The sequence below is a fragment of the Pempheris klunzingeri genome, chromosome 7 (assembly GCF_042242105.1).
Source record: "Pempheris klunzingeri isolate RE-2024b chromosome 7, fPemKlu1.hap1, whole genome shotgun sequence".
Taxonomy (NCBI): domain Eukaryota; kingdom Metazoa; phylum Chordata; class Actinopteri; order Acropomatiformes; family Pempheridae; genus Pempheris; species Pempheris klunzingeri.
In genome coordinates, this window is record NC_092018.1 from 4233754 (window position 1) to 4256953 (window position 23200).

General features: G+C 42.4%; 1 protein-coding gene across 1 annotated transcript; it reads left to right on the forward strand.

Moving 5' to 3' along the window:
* Positions 1-159: 159 nt before the first annotated feature.
* Positions 160-22356, forward strand: ddx31 (DEAD (Asp-Glu-Ala-Asp) box polypeptide 31). The gene is made up of 21 exons (XM_070833615.1): positions 160-219; positions 1174-1319; positions 2211-2390; positions 2838-2980; positions 3394-3469; positions 3871-3914; positions 4208-4278; positions 4510-4619; positions 5479-5520; positions 5694-5758; positions 5981-6100; positions 6812-6918; positions 7617-7846; positions 8163-8315; positions 8441-8500; positions 9111-9161; positions 9388-9527; positions 9660-9744; positions 19233-19344; positions 19438-19696; positions 21395-22356. Exons 2-21 carry the CDS (start codon positions 1215-1217, stop codon positions 21525-21527), a joined length of 2286 nt encoding a protein of 761 aa, XP_070689716.1. The 5' UTR covers positions 160-219; positions 1174-1214; the 3' UTR covers positions 21528-22356.
* The last annotated feature ends 844 nt before the right edge of the window (positions 22357-23200 follow it).

Here is a 23200-nt window from a genome sequence, read left to right on the forward strand (position 1 = left end):
TAAATTATTATTTAAGTAATAACTAAAATGTTTGTATTAATATTGAATTTATATTTGCATAGTAAAGACAAAAGTATCTCCTGTCACTTTGTGAACAAAATAATTCAAAGAAGTGAAGCTACTGCGCATGTCCACAAAATCAGCTGTGGAGGAGGCGGGGCTTCGGTGACGCAACAGGAAGAGTTTCCACGCGTGTTGGAGGTCTCTGTGAGTTTCATGGTGAGATTGTGCAGTTTTTGTTTTTCTAATTTTCTGTGTTTTTTCTGTTTTTCTTCACGTGTTCAAACTGAAGCTGCGCTGTTAGCATGAGGCTAGCTGGTTTAGCTGCTGCGCTACAACTGAGCCTGAGCTACACACACACACACACACACACACGTGTTTCTGTCTGTGTATGTGTAGTTGATGTTGCTATAATGTTTGTCTTCAAATTCATCCATTTTCCGACGGCACAGTTTACTCGTCTGTGGTTGGCACTGTGTTTAAATTCAGAGCTAAAGCTGCTAAACTGGCTAGATGTTGCAGATAGTGATCCTTCTGTACGTCACACCGGGCTCCATTAAGAAATGTGTCGTTTTAACGTTTCATTAGCTGTCAGACACTGACTGACAGGTAATGAAACATGTTATTAAACCTATTACACATCTGCAAGAGTTCCTTTTTAGTTCGGCTCAAGTCAAATTAATTAAAGGCCTGTGGTTTTTATAAAGTTGTAGGTTTCCAATTATCGTTATGGTCCACTAAGATATTGAAATGATAGCCCCTTAAAATGCATCTTGATGCTTAATACAGTTAATCCACATGGTCCAGGTAGTGCTGATTCAGACTGCTGCACACTGTAATGGTATCTACTTACTTTAATTACTTATCTCATGTTGTTAAAGTAAAGTTACAGATACATTACTTTGCTACTTTCCTTTGCATTGAAATATCTAAATAATCTGTACTGTGACAGTAAAAGTATTGAAAATGAAGAGCTGTTTGGTGGATCATATGTATGTCATATGTGTTAAATATACATTTGTTCTGTTAATTCTGTCAAATTAATGGTCATAGCAGACTTTGCATGGTTTGTAAATGAAGTTTGGCATGAGTCTGAATTCATTCATCATTCAGTCAATCATTAAATCCTCTTAATCAGATTTAAAGGGCCGCTCTGACTGTGTTTGTGTACAGACACAAACTCTAACCTGTTTGTCTGCGGATCAGGTGTGTTGATGATGTCATCAGCAGACGACCAGCTGTGTCTGAACATCACCACGTCCTCCTCGTCTTCATCGTCCAGGAGGAAACATCTGACTGCTCAGCAGAGATGGGCCTTAGTGAGTATCATCTGTCAGAGAGATGTGTTATTATTATTCTATTATAAAAGGCGTTCTGGACACAACTGCAGGGAAGTTAGTTACAGTATTACTGTAATCAGAGCTGTGTAATTTATCGCTCTGACTTTGTTCACTCTGATCCCTGAAGAATGTTTAGGGATGCAGTTACAAAAAACAAAAAAAAAGACTAATACAACACTACAGATCTGACAACAACAGCTGTGGTTGCAATAGTTTGATTTTATCTCATTATGATGATTTTCTCATCATATTATAAATAAACAGAAAGAGCTTTACTAGACTGCAACTTTTTGCAGATTGCAGACCACATGACGCCCGTCTAAACACACAAACTCATTGTTTTCTAAGACTCTTTAACTCTTTCGTCCTCTTTAAATCCACATGGAAATCAAATATTTAATCAGTCAGTTTTAATCAGTCCTCTGTTTCTTTATTTTTGTTTTTTGTTCCTTTATTCACTCTTTTTCTTTTCCCCACTTTCCTTTCTTCCTCCCTTAATTTGTTTCCTTACTTCCTACCTGCTTTCCTCATTCCCTACATCCTTCTCCTCCCACATTCACCCATTCTTCCTTCCTTCATTCCTCTCTCCTTCCCTTTCTTCCCTCCTTTCCTTCCTGTAGACTGTCGTCCCTTTGCTTCGTACTAATCGTGCAGGTCCTCGAGTCTAAGATGAACTTGACATGTAATGAACATCTTGCAGATCAAACCATAAATATGAATCATGTTTGTCCAGTACAGGATTTGACTTTTGTATCCTGCTAACCACATTGTTTAAGTTTGATTTCCTCCTGTTTACTGGCAACAGAACTTTTCAGAAGTTATTTTCAGCCGTTTCCAAGAATTCATTTTGTTTCTCTGTTCGACATCCAGAAGAAGCAGAAAGCAGAGAAGAGGAGGTTCAGCTCTTCGGAGGAGGAGAAGAAGAAGAGAGGCTCCTACAAACAGAGGAGACTTCAGCTCAGTGACACAGCAGGGAGGGAGGAGGAGGAGAAGGAGGAGGAGGAAGAGGAGTTGCAGGCTGAAGCTCCTCCTCCTCCTGCAGACACTCAGGTAAACTCACACCTGTTGCACCAGTCAGGTTTCTTCTCAATTCCTCAGGTGAGGATGGAGGGTAGAATGTCCCTGATGAAGATAAATGATGGTGTGTTATTATTATCATTATTATTATTAGTATTGTTTATTTTGCTGTTGTTTTTGTGATGCAGGACTTGAATCGACCTGAAAAGGTTCGTTTTGTAATTATGACCAGACATTAATGACATTATTACACTTATTACACAGCTTCAACAATTTGACATAAAATAATGACTTAAAAACAATTTTATTTATTTAAAAAATGATTTTATGGCTTCGACTATCAGAACGGCGTCCATACTAACATTCAGCTATACAGAAATAACTGATCATAGATTGATGCCCCAATTGACCAATCAGACTCAAGTATTCGAGTATTCAAGTGATCTATAACAATAATATTTACCTCTGTATCGTCCTCAGAGTTTTCCCACTGAGCAAACAGACAGGAACACACCACAGAAGAAGAAGAAGAAAGAGAAGGAAGGAGTGAAGGAAACAGGAAAGAGCAGCATCAAGACTTCTTCTTTGTTCAAACACAACCCAGAGATCCCAGAGATCCACAGGTACGCTCCTCCGCCTCTGATTGGCTGAGCAGATCTGATTTTAGTTTGACGTTTATCAATCGGACATTTGATTAGTTGATAACAAACTTCTTCCCCTTTTTCTTTTCTTCCTCCCTTTCTCTCCTCCATCCTTCCGTCACCCCTTCCATCCCCTTTTCTTACCTCTTCCCCTCCTTTCCTTCCTTAATTCTTTTATCCCCCTTTGCCCACCCTCCCTTCTTTCCTTCCTTTATTTCCTTAATTCTTTTTCTTCATTTCCATCTCTCCTCACTTGATCTATTCTTTTCTTTCTCACCCTTCCACTATTTTTGCTTTTCTTTTACTTGATCCATATTCCCTCCTTCCCTTCCCTTGTCTCCTCCTTGCTTTTCCTTCACCCCTTCTTTCTTTTCTTCCTTCCTTTCGTCTTTCAGACCCGTCATCTCTCAGTTAAAGGAGGAGATTTTCACCAGTGACTCATTTTCAGACCTGGACCTGCACCCACACTTGGTAACACACACACACACACACACACACACACACACACACACACACACACACACACACACACACACACACACACACTCACTTATATTCGTCCTCACTTAGTGTCTAAAACTCAAATTGGTCCTCACATTATGGAAGTATACGAGCACACACACTCATATTTAGTCATGTCAGACCCATAAAACACATTATAGACTCACCTTCATCACCAGACAGGTTAGATTTATGTATTCAACTTGAGTTTGTTTTGTTTGTTTGTTGTTTTTGTTTATTTGTTTGATCATTGGATTCATTTGTTATTATTATTTATATTTTCCTCCTGAACTGGAAAATAAAATTATAGTAAATCTTCAGTGCAGGCTTCGTGTTCTGTCCTCTGATTGGCTGGTTTCTGTCCACCACAGGTCGCGACACTGAACAAAGTCCTGAATGTTTCCACCGTGACCAGGTTAGTTCACACACACACACACACACACACACACACACACATTAGTAAACTAGAGGAAAGCAGTCACAATTGGATCTGATTTGAAATCCGTTTCAAGTAGTTATGCAGTGGGACTGTGGGCTCCAGTGTTTTTGATGTTTACTTTACATAGTGGAGATGCCAAAAGTGTAGATCAGCCCCCACAGCATGAGTAAGATGCGTTCACACACACTTGTTTGGGATGCAAACCAACAGCCTTCTCGTGTGTGTGTGTGTGTGTGTGTGTGTGTGTGTGTGTGTGTGTGTGTGTTCAGTGTTCAGAAACAGACGATTCCAGCTCTTCTGTCAGGACGAGACGCTGTTGTTCGATCTCAGACGGGCTCAGGTGAGACATGCGCACACATTTTAGATACTTTATTAAACTACATAGGATTCACAGATGTACAGAGGTTGTAATAATAAACATCAACTTAATGACATCGGATGGTAACATGGTCTTGAGCTGCAGCGTTGAGACCAAAACATGACGCTCTAAATAAATGGTTTAATTTGTGTGTACAATGATTAATATGTCGGAAAGAAAACCAGTCAGTGAAGGTCTACTGTGTCTCTGCAGGTAAGACTCTGTCCTACGCCGTCCCCGTGGTTCAGAGTCTTCAGGCGGTTCAGCCGAAGATCAGCAGGTCCGACGGTCCGCTGGCTGTCGTCATCGTCCCCACCAGAGAGGTTCAGTCTGACTTTAATACCTGTTATATCTTCTGTTAAAGGATCACTGCACTGTGTTTTCTGTCGCCTTCATGTTAAAGAAGAGAGCTACTGCAAAGCATCCTTTCTGGTTTGATTTGATTTTGAATTAATTTTTTCCTTTATAAAATGTCTTGTCAATGATTTGCTGCGTCCAACCAACAGTCCAAAAACCCAAAAGATTAAAAAAACAAAACAAACTACGACTGTCCAACATTGTAAAGGAGAAAGTCTGTGATGTAGAACGGTAATCAAAGAATATTAAAAATCCTTTATTATTTAAATGTTGATGACTCTCATACCCTGATGCTGATGTGTTGGACAATCGTAGTTTCATATTTTTGGTATTTTCATGTCATTCTTGAAGAGCGAGCACCTTTTCTATACCAATATCTCTACCACTTTGTTGGTGATTTATTTTCAATTTATTGTTGATCTACTGATTGTTGATCAGCTCTAGTGTTTACTAAATTAACCTGATATCACATAACTCCCCTTAAAACCATTTAAATTAACATTGTAGGTTGTGTTCAGGTTAAACAAACTAGATCTAACATGTTTGTCAGTGATCTGTAGAACCACGCTAGCTGTTTCCCTCCGTTTCCAGTCTTTATGCTAAGCTAAGCTAAGCACGTCCTGACCCCACCTCTGAACTGATCACACAGCCGTGAGACCACCGATGGAGATCCACCTGGACATCTTCAGAATTTCTTTGAATTCTTCCTTTAAAGTGGAATAAGACTGAAGGTGTAAAGCACTTTACTGTTCACCTGTTTAAACATGATTCATTAACTCTCCTCCTCCTCCGCCTCTTCCTCCTGTCTGTCTGTCCGTCCATCAGCTCGCCCAGCAGACGTTTCAGACCTTCCAGAAGCTTGTGAAGGTAACACAAATATAATATTAGAGCTCAATCTGTCGTATTTATCTGATATTTACACGATATTTTACTTAAAGATAAGGAAAAACCTGTAACAACTCAGGAAGTGAGTTTACTGTGACGCAGCTGCAGGAAGTGTCACTAACAACAGCTGACTCTGGTGTTTTGTTTCTCTGTAGCCGTTTACCTGGATCGTCCCAGGTGTGCTAATGGGAGGAGAGAAGAGGAAAGCAGAGAAGGCCAGGTACATCTAAGCCCTGTGTTTGTCTGCCCATCATCGTCACCTCCTCCTTTTCCTCCAGTCCTGCTCCTTCTCCGTCTCTGTTTGGTGGTTCTAGAGGGAAGATTATTAGAGTCATTAAAAGCTAAAGGGTTGTTCCTCTGGAGAGCAGGAAGTAGATCCTGAACGTTTTAAGATGAGTTGGTGCTGTAACTGATGGACTAACTGACTGACCTCTCTCTTCAGGCTACGTAAAGGTATCAACATCCTGGTTTCAACCCCTGGACGCCTGGTGGATCATATCAAAAACACGCTGAGCATCGCCTTCAGTGCAGTTCGCTGGCTGATCCTGGACGAGGCTGACCGGTACTTCACATATTTCAAACTATCTTCATGGCCCTGTTAAGAATGTTTTCAATATTTCAGTGTCACTATACAAACAGTTTTAAAAAGGACGACACAGGACTTTAATATGCCCAATTACAGCTTCAGTCATACAGATATGTCAGTGTAAGTGTTCTGTGTCATAGTGGAGAGAGATTTTGTTGTTTTTCATGATTTGATGTGGTGGAAGCATGTTTTGACTAAACAGAAGAAGACCAAACATCGAGCCTTGAGAAACTCCATGTCAGTTCATCTCTGTCAGATCCTTTGCTTCTCTGTCAGAAAAAGGGAGAAAGAATCCACTGTCCAGCAACTCAAAATACATTTATTTATTTGTTTATTAAACAGATGTGAAAATAGAAATGTTAAAGGGGACATTGTGGTTTTAGGAGCAGTTGGTATCCGATCCAGTGCTTGACATGATATGATGAAACAGAACATTCAAAGCTTTAGTTTTGAACTTCTGGTCACAATTTTGACAAAGATTTCTGAAACATTGTTGAGGATTTATACTCATTTTATTTACAATGTTTTGTTTGCAATCTTTAGACCTTCATTGTGGCCATTATGTCGACTCAATATGACATGATATGATACATTAGTGTGTGTGTGTGTGTGTGTGTGTGTGTGTGTGTGTGTGTGTGTGTGTGTGTGTGTGTGTGTGTGTGTGTGTGTGTGTGTGTGTGTGTTCAGGACGTTGGACCTGGGCTTTGAGAAGGATCTGACCGTCATATTAAACTCTCTGAACTCGACAGGACCGAGCAGACAGAACGTTCTGCTGTCTGCTACACTGACAAATGGTAACAACACTCTGTGTTTAAATGTGTTTTTATTTCTCCTCTCCTTCCTGCCGTACACAGAGTGGTGCATCTTTAATCTAGGGTTTTATTTCATTTTACTTTATTAAGACTCTCCTTGGGGGTCACTTTATTTTAACGTCAAGGAACTGTCCTTCCTCACAGACCCAGGTGCTAACACGAAAAAAATACAACACAGTAACAAACATAAAAGCAAACAGGAAAAAAAGTACAAATGCAAAACAAAAGAACAGAAAAAAAAAGGCTGCATTATGGCATGGTGTGACTGCCGGCATTAAACGTGCACAATCATATGTAATCATGGTGAACAGAGTAGAATTAACAGAATAAAATAGACAATGAAGCATTTAAATAGATATGAAGACAGTTGATAAGTATTTAGATCATCAGGGGATTTTAGAGGTTTGGATAAAATTAAACTATGATATAAATATGCTATGCAACTGTAATTACAAAAACTATATGAATATAAATAATATTTAATATACATGTATACTTTATGACTGACACTGTTGGCACCTCCCCAGACAAAGTTAAGACAACTACACCCACCCTCAGGTATAATGTATCCCCTGGAAGTCACTCTGAATCTAAAAACATATGATGTTATGAGTGTGATTTTGATGAAAGTGCACCTGTCCCTTTCACCTCACACAGTATTCACTCCTCCCATGTTTCAGGTGTGACTCGGTTAGCAGATGTTTGTCTCAACGACCCAGTCAGCATCCACGTGTCTGGCCACGCCTCCTCTGACCTCACCGCCACCAGCTCTACCGTGACCTCTGACCCCGGCGCAGCCAGCCAATCAGAGAGCTTTGCTGTACCAGAGGCTCTGAAGCAGTTTGTGGTGGTGGTTCCCAGTAAGATCAGACTGGTCTGCCTAGCTGCTTTCATACTGGACAAATGCAAGGTAAACCATAAAGTTATATTCGTGTCATGAGCATACAGTATTTAACTGGACAAATACTGACCACATTTCCAGTAAATCTCCTTCCTGCTCTCCAGAGGATGAACCCATTAGACTTAAATGACTCTGTCTTTCTTCTAGCGCCATCCTCAAAGGTCAAACATGGTTCATTTGATTCAGATTCATTTTATTATCGCCTGAAACTCAGAAAAGCTTCAAATTCTTACAGTTAAAAAGCCGGAACAAGGAAATGTTTGGATGTTCTTGTTTGAAAATGACTTAATTGATAATTGATGATCAATTATCAGTTGTTATTCAGTTCTCTCAGAACAACAAACTCATCGTCTTCGTCTCGAGCTGCGAGGCCGTCGAGTTCCTCCACTCTCTCTTCGCCTCCGTCCTCTCTGGGCCCTCGACCAATCACAAGCCACGGATCAGCTTCCTGCGTCTCCATGGCAACATGAAGCAGGAGGTAAGACCACCGTCATCTGCTGTCTGAGAAAGGCCGGATGTTTCTCAGCTCTTCAGCGCTCAGCGTCTTGAGTGTTTGTGTGCTGAGCTGGCAGTCAGTGTGGGTGTGTTTGTTTTCTCCACCAGGAGCGCTCGGAGGTCTTCCAGCAGTTTTCAGTGTCTCAGTCTGGAGTCCTGCTCTGTACGGTCAGTATTTCACACTGCTGTCTATGTTTTCTTTTAAAGTACTTATCCATAGACTGTGTAGTACCTACAGTAAGCAATGAACCGCTGTGGACGGGAGAAGCAGAAAAACAGCCCTTTTGGACGGGGAACTGAAGCCATTACATCCATCTTTGATCTCTCTGCATCTTTGCCAGACTCCATTGACAAAAACAGTAATTTTACCTCACAGAACACGGGAGTTGTTGCTCTACAGCTGTCTCAATCAGCTAGTTTGTGTTATTGTGTCAAGAGTTAGTTGGGATCCATACTTACTTGTTGAAGTATGAAGATCTCAGCAACTATGCTAGCAACTCCTGTGTTCCTGTGTTCAAGGTAAAATTACTGTTTTTGTCAATCAGTTCTGGTGGCTTTGAAGTGAGTGAACAGAAAGAGGCTTCAGTTCCCCGACCGAAAAGGCTGTCTGATGGCTTTTAGATGGCTAAAATAGGTTTTTCCTCTGCCCCCATCCCCATCAGTACATTCCTTAACATCTGTACCTGGAAACTATCCAACTTCTCCCAACTAGGGATGTACTGACCTCTGTGGAAAGTGCAACGTATGTTACAGTATTTGTGTTATATTAATGTTTCAGGATGTAGCAGCCAGAGGTCTGGACCTTCCTCAGGTCACCTGGATCATTCAGGTAATTATTAACTAGAGCTGTGATCCCAAATTTCTTGGCCTGTGAGCCCTTAATATGGATCAATGTCTAAATTCACAGCAGAGTAGACGTGCTGTTCAAACAAAAAGTGGCCCAATAGGACCATTGAGTCATCCGTCTATGCCTGAATGAACACCCTCCGGGTTTGAAAGCACCACACAACACCACCACAGTTACTGCTTAATAACATCAGTGTGTCTGTCTGCAGTACACTCCTCCGACAGCAGCAGCAGAGTATGTTCACCGCGTCGGACGCACGGCCCGTATTGGAGGTAAAGGAAGCAGTCTCCTCTTCCTCACTCCCGCTGAGACTGCCTTCATCACCGAGCTGGCCAATCACAACATCAGGTCTCTTGACTGACAGCCATCTCAGCCAATCACGTCACTGGCAACATGACAATACATATAGAACGTAGTACAGTTTTTCTGTTGGGCCACTTCCTGGTTGTGACTGTGGAGGCGTGTCCTGTTGTGTTTCAGCCTATCAGAGATGAAGCTGCTGGACATCCTGTCCAGTCTGATGATGGATGACACCTACAAGGGGCGGGGCAAATACCACAGCAAGGTAAGACACCTCCATCCTCACACCTGGGCCTCTCAGACTGAGCTCCTCAAGGATGCAGAGGAAACTTTAAGGCTTTTCTAGGATTTCTGTTTGAATCACAGGGATCTTTTTTTAGAGGGTATCAGGTAGAACTGGGAATCATTCAAAAATATTAGACACTTTTACTGTTAACGATACCGTGACTTTGATACTGGTTCCTGAACGATTTCCTGCACGGTCCAAGCAAAGTGTGTAAACGGGTCAAAAGCAGATTAGTTTTTAGTTTTGCACGCACACACACACACACACACACACACACACACACACACACACACACCATGTGTATGAGGTTTTTTTCAATCAAAATACGTCCAGATGAGTTAAGTAGTGTTGGGCTTCACTATACAGTGAATGACACATAGTGAAACCGCATGTTTCTTTGTCTGTAAAACTATTGGGCTCCTTTCCCCAATGCCCCCAGTTTCACAGATAGGTGTGAAATCACCCCCGCGCCCAGCTCCACTGTCACCATTGGCCGGAGGGGACACATGATTTTACGACCGCAGGCCCACAAAACCAGTTCACCCCCACTGAACTCTCTCTTTCTCATCGTCTCTCCTGAAGTGGAGAGACCAGCTCTTTCTCATCGTCTCTCCTGAAGTGGAGAGACCAGCTCTTTTTTTCTCATCGTCTCTCCTGAAGTGGAGAGACCAGGTCTTTCCTGCTCCCTCTCCTCCTGCAGAGGAGAGACCAGCTCTCCTGATCTTTCCTGAAGAGGAGAGACCAGCTCAACTCAGCTAAGCTCTGCCTCAGTGTGGTCTGTCCAGAGCAACCACCTCCTTCATGGTAGCGACACAAGGTCCTGCCTGAAGTAAGCAGATCAGCGCCAGCAGGCACGACCCAGAGTCTGCCAGCTGATAACCAGAACCAACAACAGGAGCACACCAGCAAGTTAGCACAGAGCTGCTAACTAACAGGAACAAAGGAGCGACCGGATTCCTCCAGCCTGCAACCACAGCACGGACACGAACCACACCTTTCCTCCAGCAACAAGCTGAGAAAGCAGCACCCTCAAGGACACTTCGTCTCCCCTTTTAAGGACTGGTAACAAACTCTAACTGGGCATAATTAGCATAGCAGTACTGCATACATGGTTTACCCTTGTTAATGTATTGACTTGCTTTAATGTTCATTGAGTTTGATTATTGTGATGTGTTGTAGATTACTGTGCATCCATTAAGTTTAGTTGATGTTAGCCTACAAACTAACCATCCTGTCTTAACCTGCACCTTTATCTCTCTCACACACACAGTTCTGCAACAGGCCACTGAGGGACAAAGCTAAGCTAACAGCACTTAGCTTTCCTTTGTCTGCCTCTGACCCACACCCCAGGGGGTCTGGCCATCACCATTTGGTCTCTCTCCCCCACCTTTGTGGGACCCATCTCACATTCCTCAGCCTTATCACACACACACATACACACACACACACACACACACACACACACACTCTTACACTCATATTATTGTTAGTTTAGTCATAGAGATTTAGTTAGATTGTTTGATTGATTTTGTTTCTGCAACAGCAGATGTCTTTAATACCTACTCTGCTTCAGCTGTACTTACAACCAAAGTACAAGTCCTTAATGCATAACAAATGATGTCCCTGAATTTTGCTCTGTTTTAATAAATGTTTTAATACCTGCTGTCTCCGTTAATGTTGTACAACTGTGGACACTGCCAACCTCTACACTGTCAAGAACTCCAAAATCCTTCAGCTAGCTATCAATGTGGTAATTTTGGTAGAAATTATTAAATTAATTATAAAACATAATTCCAAATTGATAGTTTAGTATTTTTATGAGACTAAATCAATTAAAACGGCTGTCTTTTCCTCGTTTTTCGAGGTGGTGCCCCAATCGAGGTGGACTTTAATCAAAGTTCATTTATTTTAATAATTATTAATTATCTTTGATAATTATTAATTATTTCTGATAGCCAAATTGAACATTACCACTTGTTAAAGCACAACAAATGGTGCCCCGTGTGAGGCAGAGTACTGTTGGCAATTGTTCATATTTGTACAATATTAATTTTCAGAATAATTTTGGTCAAAACCAAAATTTTTGAAAAAACTTTAAAACGAGCAAAATTATCATTTTTAACCACCAGTCAGTCACAGAAGTACTTCCAGCTGTACTTTCAAGTGCATTGTGGTGAAAATCAATCTAACTAAATTAAGCTAAAAACAATTTGAAGAGTTAGTGTTACTGTGAATTAAGGCTAAAGCTAATGCTAATACTGGTGCCTATGTTTGAAAGCAAACATTGAAAGCCCCATAGTGTTACATTTAGAGCTTGCTACTGCTGCTAACCTTTCAGGTAAACCAACCCTGTAGGAAGAATTTGGTTCGGCATCTGAATGTCACACATTCAATGCAATCTGTCCATTCGCTGTTAACTAAAGTGCTTCCTGTTTGTTAAGACACAGCGTGCCACCGGCCCTGTGAACTTAGAGCTTGAACCTGGCTGTTACTGCCATGCATTTCAGCCTGATTAAGAAATAGAGCCTGAGAGAGAGCCACAGTGTGCTATCAGCCCTGTGAAGTTAATACCTAGCTGCAACTGCCACGTGTTCCAGCTTGAGTAACTTAAAGAGACATTCCTGACTGTTACTGCCGTGCATTTCAGTTAGAGAGTCAAAATTTTGGTGAGTAAACTTATTTTGTGTAAATCTGCATTTACCTTAATTGGCCGTAGTTTGCTATCCCCACCAGTTCCACTAGATAGTGTACAGCTACCTTCTAGTGTAGGCCACCACAGTGTTAGGCTAGTGTATTCCCCAAGCTACACTTCAAGGTGTCTGCCACCGCAACACCACAGCCAACCACTTAAAAATTTATATTTTAACTTGTTTTACCTCACCCCTTTTAGGCAACAATGGAGAACCCCTGTGTAGAGCAGTTTATTTCTTCCCTAGCACAGAGCCTAAAGCCTGGCTACCCCGAATTCATTAACAAATTGAATTTCAGTGAGTGTACAGAAGAGATAGACTCCCTACTCAACGACAGGTGTGATGCACAGACTGCATCCAAGGGCTCCTTGTTAAAATGCTTGCTCTTGACTTTTCACAGGCAAACCAGCCTCGCCCTTCAGAGTAGAGCAGCCATGGAGAAGGAGGTAGAAGTCCTGAGAGCGCAAAATGCTAGCCTCTTCCATGAGGTTCAGATGGCTAATAAGAAAGCCCTGCGCTACTTAGAAGACCTGCACACAGCAGAGTTAGATCTCTGTTCGCAAAAAGAAGAAATGTATAGACTGAAGTCAGAACATTTGGCCCGACCAGAGTCGATCAGCCAGTGTGATTCCGGTTACTCCGATTCACACTCTTCTACCAGTGACAGGTTCAGTTTTTCTCCAAACAGAGGACATGAACTATTCCCACCTGAACACAAGTTCTTGGGAATGAAGTCAGCTCCTCAGCCTCCGCTGAGAGACCGAGCTCAAAGCCACCTGACTTCCCATTCCTCTGAAGCAGACATAGAGGAGTTGTCTAGCATATCTTCTAGAAGATATTCCGTCCCAAGTCCCTCATTCACATCATTGCACGACACATTTCTCCATGCTTGTCCCTCCAAAGATGGGACTAGAACAGTCCAGGACTGCTCAGCCTCCTCTCTGCATCACCGTCAGAGTGGCCGCTGTTCAGCCCCTGTTCTTCCACCACAGAGAAGTGTAGGGCATGATTTACATATCAATGACACTAGCTTAGTCTCGCCTTCACAGAGTCCCCGCCTTGAAGAGCTTGAGCTTCTAGCTAGAAGCATTGACAGGTTTGATCCAGATAACTGTGATCACCAAGTTGAGGACTATTTCAGGGAGCTAGACTACAACTTAATTGACTTACCCCATGCAACTGAAAGGGAGAAAGTTAGACTTGTGTGGAAAACCAGCTCTAAAGCGGTCCACAAGTTTATACAGTCACGACCTCCCAGTGTCAGAAATGAGTATAAATTGCTACGTCAAGCACTGACAGAGGAATTTTCCTGTGCTACTGACGACACCACAGCAATAGTTGCAGCCCTACAAATTAAGCATGCCCGTCGTGAGCATCCAAAGGAGTACTACAAACGTTTGAGACACGCATATTTCCAGGGAAAGAATGCACCAGGCTTAGAAGAAAGCTCCACCTTCAAGGCTTTATTCTTGAGAAACCTCCACCCATGTGTGCGTACTCACGTTGTACTCAGGACACAGGAAGGTGACCCCTCATTGCAGGAGATCCGGAAGATGACACAGGTAGTCTGGGAAACTATTGTCTCTTCCAAAGCAAGGGGGGGGACAAGTGAGCCACCCAGCTCACACACCAAGGTGTCACATAGGTCAGCTGCCCCAAAAGTTCACCCTCACAACCAACGAAAGGGGGGTGACAAAAGACCACATAGGGACACTGAGCGTAACCGCCAGGTCCATCCACTGCCCAGGGATAGACACTCCGAGCACAGGAGCAGGAGACTGCCATACGCAGAAATCCAGGCAAGGAACAGTGACCAGGTAGTGTACGGGTCAGATGATGACTACAGCATCTCTGACCGCAGCTCAGAACATGGTAATAATCTTCCAGACACTGACAGTGACTCTGAATGTCTCTCTCCCTCTGGCTACCAGGAGCGTTACAGCCCTGGGCCAAGAAAGAATAAGAGCTCTAGAGCTCACTCCTTTTGGTCATGGCAGCACTGACCAGATGACAGACACCCAATCTACCTCACCTTCACTACAGTTATTTAGGCAAATTTGAATTTGTTAGCAACAGCAGCAAACTCATTTGAGCACTCAGTAATAAACAAACATTACTGAAAGCCTAAATTCTGATTGGATTCAACACCACTGCTCAACTTCCAAGTACACTTGGACCAACTTCATATTTTGTCAGTAAAATCATACAAAACACACGTAGGACACACTGTTATGACTTTGTCATTTTAGGTGCCTCTATCTCTGCTACATAACACTGACATTTCCTGTTCCCACTAACCCTCACTAACAACTGAGAAACACAGGTTATTAGGATGCAGTATGTCATTGTTGTGTATGAAGAACTGTTTTGTAATGTATGTCTGTTCTAGCTTAGCCAAGATAGATTCAGCATATGCCCAGTTGGATAACAAACTGCCCAGTAGTTACCAACTTGTTTCACCTGGACTGACAAAAATGAACAATGGCCGAAACATGCACAATTATCCCATCAGCATCCCACATCAGGTGACATCCTGATGGCAGGGGGGATGTTGGGCTTCACTATACAGTGAATGACACATAGTGAAACCGCATGTTTCTTTGTCTGTAAAACTATTGGGCTCCTTTCCCCAATGCCCCCAGTTTCACAGATAGGTGTGAAATCACCCCCGCGCCCAGCTCCACTGTCACCATTGGCCGGAGGGGACACATGATTTTACGACCGCAGGCCCACAAAACCAGTTCACCCCCACTGAACTCTCTCTTTCTCATCGTCTCTCCTGAAGTGGAGAGACCAGCTCTTTCTCATCGTCTCTCCTGAAGTGGAGAGACCAGCTCTTTTTTTCTCATCGTCTCTCCTGAAGTGGAGAGACCAGGTCTTTCCTGCTCCCTCTCCTCCTGCAGAGGAGAGACCAGCTCTCCTGATCTTTCCTGAAGAGGAGAGACCAGCTCAACTCAGCTAAGCTCTGCCTCAGTGTGGTCTGTCCAGAGCAACCACCTCCTTCATGGTAGCGACACAAGGTCCTGCCTGAAGTAAGCAGATCAGCGCCAGCAGGCACGACCCAGAGTCTGCCAGCTGATAACCAGAACCAACAACAGGAGCACACCAGCAAGTTAGCACAGAGCTGCTAACTAACAGGAACAAAGGAGCGACCGGATTCCTCCAGCCTGCAACCACAGCACGGACACGAACCACACCTTTCCTCCAGCAACAAGCTGAGAAAGCAGCACCCTCAAGGACACTTCGTCTCCCCTTTTAAGGACTGGTAACAAACTCTAACTGGGCATAATTAGCATAGCAGTACTGCATACATGGTTTACCCTTGTTAATGTATTGACTTGCTTTAATGTTCATTGAGTTTGATTATTGTGATGTGTTGTAGATTACTGTGCATCCATTAAGTTTAGTTGATGTTAGCCTACAAACTAACCATCCTGTCTTAACCTGCACCTTTATCTCTCTCACACACACAGTTCTGCAACAGGCCACTGAGGGACAAAGCTAAGCTAACAGCACTTAGCTTTCCTTTGTCTGCCTCTGACCCACACCCCAGGGGGTCTGGCCATCACCATTTGGTCTCTCTCCCCCACCTTTGTGGGACCCATCTCACATTCCTCAGCCTTATCACACACACACATACACACACACACACACACACACACACACACACTCTTACACTCATATTATTGTTAGTTTAGTCATAGAGATTTAGTTAGATTGTTTGATTGATTTTGTTTCTGCAACAGCAGATGTCTTTAATACCTACTCTGCTTCAGCTGTACTTACAACCAAAGTACAAGTCCTTAATGCATAACAAATGATGTCCCTGAATTTTGCTCTGTTTTAATAAATGTTTTAATACCTGCTGTCTCCGTTAATGTTGTACAACTGTGGACACTGCCAACCTCTACACTGTCAAGAACTCCAAAATCCTTCAGCTAGCTATCAATGTGGTAATTTTGGTAGAAATTATTAAATTAATTATAAAACATAATTCCAAATTGATAGTTTAGTATTTTTATGAGACTAAATCAATTAAAACGGCTGTCTTTTCCTCGTTTTTCGAGGTGGTGCCCCAATCGAGGTGGACTTTAATCAAAGTTCATTTATTTTAATAATTATTAATTATCTTTGATAATTATTAATTATTTCTGATAGCCAAATTGAACATTACCACTTGTTAAAGCACAACAGTAGCTTTGCAATTTGACATATCGGCATTACGTCAGTCAGAGACACTCACAGCTGAAACTAGAACAGAAGACAATGGAAAAACTAATATTTAAGTGTACAGTATAAATTGAGCTTTATACTGAAAGAGCAGCTTTATTAGTCATTATTAAAGACTCTATTGTAGCAAATGGCATTTTTAGGTGTTGATTAAATGGAAAAATTTCCTGCCATACCTCCCCTTGCCCATCACTAATCATGCAACCCCACTTTCAACTATAACTGTTCACCCATGCTAACGGTGCTAAAAGAGCTAACCTGGGGGGTGGGGGGAGCAGCGACAAAATGAAAAACGTGTGTTTCTCCTAAATGTTTCTTCGAGGTGTAACGTGGTGGCAGCGAGTCACCGGCATTATCAGGTCTCAGTACAAGCATGCTGCATGCTTGTTGGCTGGCTGATACTGAAGTGAGGGGTTATTGAGTGGATGTATCGTAGTTCTATACGCACCTCTAGTATCAGAGCTCTTTGAAAGGCTTCCAGGGGTCTTTTAAGAGAGCTGTGCTGCTGTTTTCAGGGTGTTACTGGTTGGTAGGAGATGTCAGGGCTCTGTTAGGGGTTCCCAGTGGTTGTGGAGTGGAGTTGGGGTTCTTGGGGGCTCTTAGGGGTCCATGGTTTTTAGAGGACTCCAGTGAGTTCTGCTCAGTCTGGAGAGTCATCACCAATCTAGTGTGAACCAACAGGCAGCTGAGAGGAGCCTCAGACGGTGAAACCACCTGCTGTTTCTCTGACGGTGATAAGAATAATTTTTTAAACACTTGTTTCCTTTTTTCTTTTTAAAGACCCAAACATGACGGTGTCAGACGGAGGCGCTCCAACAAAGATTCTGAATAAAAAGACTTGTAGTGACAGTGAAACCAGCAGGGGGACGCGTCTGTGAGGGATCAGTTCAGACAGTTTCATTGAAGCAGCTCTTACAGAAACCTGATGTGAGTCCTGCAGCAGGTTGAAACCGGAAACATCTCCAGGTTCACGTCTTAGTTTCTGATGTTTCTGCTTCAAACGCATTCGACCTCAGTGACGATCTGACGCTTGTGCCTCTTCGCACTCAGACTCTCAGACTGTCAGAAGAGATTTAAGCTGCCGACACTCTGACACCGTCACACTGATTTATATTAACCTTTGTTTAAAATTTACAGTCCATCTGTTGAACATATCAAGGCTGTCTCCATTAACATACTCACAGTTTCAAACTCAGCAACCTCCGTCTGATCCACCAGACACTGTGGATGTTTGAGTATTTTCTCCAATCATCTCTTCTTATCGTAGGACTGTGGATCAATTTTGCGACATAATGTAGAGCCGGCTAAGAAGGCAGCATTAAACATTACAACACAAACAATATAAACGGACAAATACAACTGTCAAACACTACAAATGAGTGAACACGATATTCTGTTAATATGCAAAACATCAGGTACGAAACCAATGATGTTTGGTCACAGTCACATAGAACAGGAGTATTTTATCATGAGAATTATTTACCTGATCTTTTAAAAGTGACTTGAATTCCCCCACAGCGATCAGCTCTGACAGTTTCAGTCCTTTCTGTGCTTTAAATCTGGGAAAAGAGGCAGCATGTCACTCTGGGGACCAACATTTTCCACATGTATGTGACAGATAAGGAGGAACAAGCCCAACGAGAGGTTTTTATATGAAAGCCAACCAGTGCTAAAGTCTGCAGACGGCCTCTCAGCGACAGCACACAGATTGCAGCGGTGACAGTATCCAACTTCTTCACACACTGATCAGATACTTTCATGAAAAGCAGATTTAATCTCACATTTAGATCTGAAAGCTGCATTTTATTCTACGATTCTATGAGTCCTCGAAATAACACAAAATCAAATGCGCCAAATACAATACATCAATACATTTTGAATATAGTTAAATACTGAAAATGGATTTGAGTGAACAAGCTTTATACATTTCCTTTTCTTTATACTGAACTCCAGTAAATTAGTTAAGTCGATTTCAGAAGTAGGGCGGGTGCCACAGTGAAACTGGGAGGTTTTACAACCTCTCAAAAACATGGAATGATATTTGCACATTTTCTGTTGTGATTTAGGGAGAAATTCAGTCAGGAAGGATAAACACGACATGCACCCTTTTCTTTTCAAAATATATAATTCAGTGTTTTTGACAGAGACATGATGGTTAGTGATGGCTAATGTTGTACTGTAAACCAAACTTTATTTAAATATAGATTTATTAGTTTACCCTAAAATCATGCAGAGAAGGTCGAGGTGTGTTTGTGATAAATTATATTTTATTAATTCTACGTTTATTTACTGGCTCACAATAATCACCAAGCCGTCGGGCTCCTGATGGGCGGGACTTTGAGGCTGTCGCTGGTTTTTAGGAGAAATTGTGCTTTTGATAATGGAGGTTTGGTCAGATTCAGCTCTGCAGGTGTTACTGATTCTAGGTTACTGAATGATGAGTGTTCTCTATTTACTGTTTTAGGATTTAACCATTGATCTAAATGAGTCGTCTATCTGTCTGTCTGTCTGTCTGTCTGTCTGTCTGTCTGTCTGTCTGTCTGTCAGAGTTCGTCCAAAGCTCTGGAGCAGGAGACCAGAGAGAGAGCGACGGTCCTGCAGACAGAGTTCGAGAACTTTGTTCACGTGGACGCTCAGTCGGTGCAGACCGCCAAGAAAGGTACGTTACATTTAATGTGTATTCGTTTGTTTGTTTATTATTTCTTTTGTTGGCTGACTTGGGTTCCTTGTGATGTCACTGTGATGTCATCAGCGCTGCAGTCCTTCCTGCGGGCGTACACCACCTACCCCGCTCACCTCAAACACATCTTCCACATCCGCTCCCTCCACCTGGGACACACCGCCAAGAGCTTCGGCCTCAGAGACGCTCCGCAGGGCCTGAACACCGCCGGGGCCAAGACACAGAAGAAGAACCAGAAGAAGAACCAGAACCAGGTCAGGAGTCCAGTCAAGAACCAGAACAAGGCGCCCAGCAGCCAGACTGCAGCACAGGGCAAACGTGGAGAAAAAAGGTAAGACGTTTTTTCTGTTAACCAGCTCACTGTGGCTGCTTCTGTTTGTGCCGTTGATATTTAAAACTGATCCGCGGTTTAAAAACAGTGTTTTCCTGCTGCAGTAAGAACTAAGAAGAGTTCAGCTCCTTAAAGGGGAACAACACAAAAAAATAACCTACAGTTTACTTCCTACAGACATTTCCTGAAAATGGGAAAATGTGTTAAATAAAACATTTGTGTTCATTTGTTTTACGTTCAGCACACACACAAAGTGTGTGTGTGTGTGTGTGTGTGTGTGTGTGTGTGTGTGTGTGTGTGTGTGTGTGTGTGTGTGTGTGTGTGTGTGTGTGTGTGTGCGTGTGTGTGTGTGCGTGCAATACGTCTGGCTGTCTCCGCTCATTAACACACACCCCTGCTGAGATGACTGACAGTAACACACCCACACACACACATTAAACACACACTCCTATACATAATTAAAGCTGCTGCTCCCCTCAGTCACAGATCGTGTGTGTGTGTGTGTGTGTGTGTGTGTGTGTGTGTGTGTGTGTGTGTGTGTGTGTGTGTGTGTGTGTGTGTGTGTGTGTGTGTGTGTGTGTGTGTGTGTGTGTGTGTGTGTGACTTGTTGTTAGCAGCTGCTCTTCACAGCAGGCTTGTCTGAACACGGTCTGACGACACACACATAAACAAACACACGTACACTGTCAGAGGTCAGTAGAGACATAATTATAGGTGTGTGTCTGTGTCCCTCCTCAGTATCCCACAATCCTTTGGGTGCTGGTCAGGTGCATTCAGGTGATCCTCACACACTCCGTTAATCTGATGGTATACACTGTCAGACGACTTGACCATTTATTCAGAGATAATTCTTCCTTTAGGACGTCAGTCTGCTGTAATTCTTTATTCTCATTCTTGTTGGTCCGTCTCTCAATACTGTCCGACTTCCTGTCTGTAGCTCTGATTGGTTCCTACTGAAGACTTAAATCTTTAAAAACACCTCACAAATATACAGTTTAATTCCTACTATATATAAATAAATCTGTAAGTACTAGCAAGCAGGTACATATCTATATTTCTATATGTAAAGGGTTTTTGGAGAGTGTATTTTAAAGTTTAAATCTGGTGTTTTCTTTTTAACAAATGTCATGTGCGGTATCAGTAATTCTAAAACCGCTGCAGTTTCAGTGTTTATCCAACAAACAGGAGAAAACTGAATTTGTTAGGGACTATTTTCAGCGGCGGACTGATCCACATGTGATGCTCTAGTGAGTATTTGGGCAGGACGTGTGGTACCGACCCGCTGTGACTGATGAATTAGAAGTTTTACCAGTTGAACACTAACACTAACATTAAATATTTCCAGGAAACTTTTTAAGTCTTATTTTCAGATTGTGTCAGTGTGCAGGTGTCCAGTGTCCAGCAGGAGGAACTGTGAGGCAGAGAGAGCATTCACAAGGGAGAAAGAGACAAAACTGTGTGTGTGTGTGTGTTATTGATCAGTCTGGCTGGTAGTACAAGGCCTCCTGCTGCGGTCTCACACACACACACACACACACGCTCTATGATTGGCCGTTTGTTGGTGAAATGCACCCTGGGAGTCGTAGTTAACTTCTCTCTTTCAGTTTTTCTGTCCACAAGCTTCTTGTCGCTCTGAGTTTTTATCAAAGAACCAGATATTTTCTACTCTTCTATTTTCTGATTGTTTTCTCCCCTCAGGTTTGGTGCTGGTCAGAGGGAGCTCAGCCTGTTTCGCTCGGAGTTCGCCAGCGGGTTGGAGGGAGGAGACGCCAAGAAGAAGAAGAAGAAGAAGAAGAAGTTTGATCAGTCAGGAGAGGAGGAGGAGGAGTGATGAGGAGGTGCAGCACCTGTCGTGCCCATGAGCAAACAGCCGACTGATGCCGCCTCACTGTAAGAGAGACACGACAGATATTTTTGTTCCCATTCGGAGACCATTAGACAGTAAATCTGAACCAGAGATCAGCCAATCACATCACTCGTACATGATGACATCATCGTTCTCAGGTGTTTGCAGGTGGCAGCAGTGAGGCGTTCAGGTGTTCAGACGACAAACACATGAAATTTACATTTACATTAAGACAGAAAGTCAACAAACATTCTTTTTAATGTCCTACAGGGGGCGACTCTACTGGCTGCAAACAGAGGTCTGATTGGATGGAAGTCTATGAAAGAATGAGTCAAATTCTCACTTGATTTATCAGCTCAGTGAACATTTTCCTGGTGAGTTTATGGTCTCAGTTATTAGTTTACAGTCTTCTTCAACACAGCAGGACGTTCATTTAGTAAATTTTGGTCCCATTTAGAGGAAAATAAATCAGGGGAGGCTTTAGAGCAGGGCTATGTTGAGACTAACCAATCAGAGGCAGAGTTTTCATGCCACTTCTGGCTCCAAAACTAAGATGGCGACGGCCAAAATGCCAAACTCGAGGCTTCATGATGGCGGTCCACAAACAGCTACGGTTACTTCGTTTAAACGGTCTGCGGTTCAAACAGAGGAGCGAATGTGTTTCTCTGATGTTTGTAAAAAACATTTTTATTGTTTAATTTCTCACAAATTCAGAATAATGTGTTCAGGATGTTTGTTTGAATGATATTTGAATATGAGTAACGTGTATTTCTACAGCTGGATGTTTTTGAAGCAGTGAAAAGATTTATTTTTCTTTGTGGGAAAATAAAATGTTATTTTTATTCTCACAAACTGACGCCGTCTTCACTCGACTTATCAGGGTACTTCTGCAGCATCGACGTGTGTCGAGTTGAAAAGTTGAAAAGTTGCCTCCTTCCACTTTAATGTGACTTCAAAATAACCTTTTTTGGTTTTACTGGACTTTACTCTCACGTTTCCCTTTCAAAGACTGATGCAGCCAAAAAAAGTCTAAAATATAAAAATAAACGCTGGTCAGACAAATAAATAAATAAACGTGAGTATAAAAATATAAAACTGATGGGGAACTTTTAAAAGTTGAGGTTTCGTTCAGTTAGTTGAGAAATAAAAGCCTGTTTTCTGTGTCTCTATTAAACCAGCTGCTGTCTGCAAACACTCTGCAGCACTTACGGAAATATTCAGAGTGTTGTGGTCACTCTGATGTGTAATCGCTGCCTTTTAACAGCATTAATATTTAACCCTCTGCTTAATATTTCATCGGCTAATCGCTCTTTAAATGTCTGATTCTGAAATTAAATGTTCAGCCGTCTGATTGGACGGATGGACAGTCAGACGGCTGAAACAATCAGTCGCTTCTACAGAAAATTAAGCGCCAGCAATTCTGATAATCAATGAATTGTTTGTCAGTTTTAATTATTGTAACCTGAATATCTGTATCACTGAACTGATATCGACTGTTCGGTTCAGTTTCTGTTCCCTCAGACGTATAAAACAAAAATACTTTTTAATGTGAGTCAAGACCAGAGACGGTGACGAGTCTGTGTTAAAATCCCACAAGTCCAAACAAGTCAATAGAGACAAAACAGGACTGTGGGGGTTTGAATCCATCCAGGCACTTT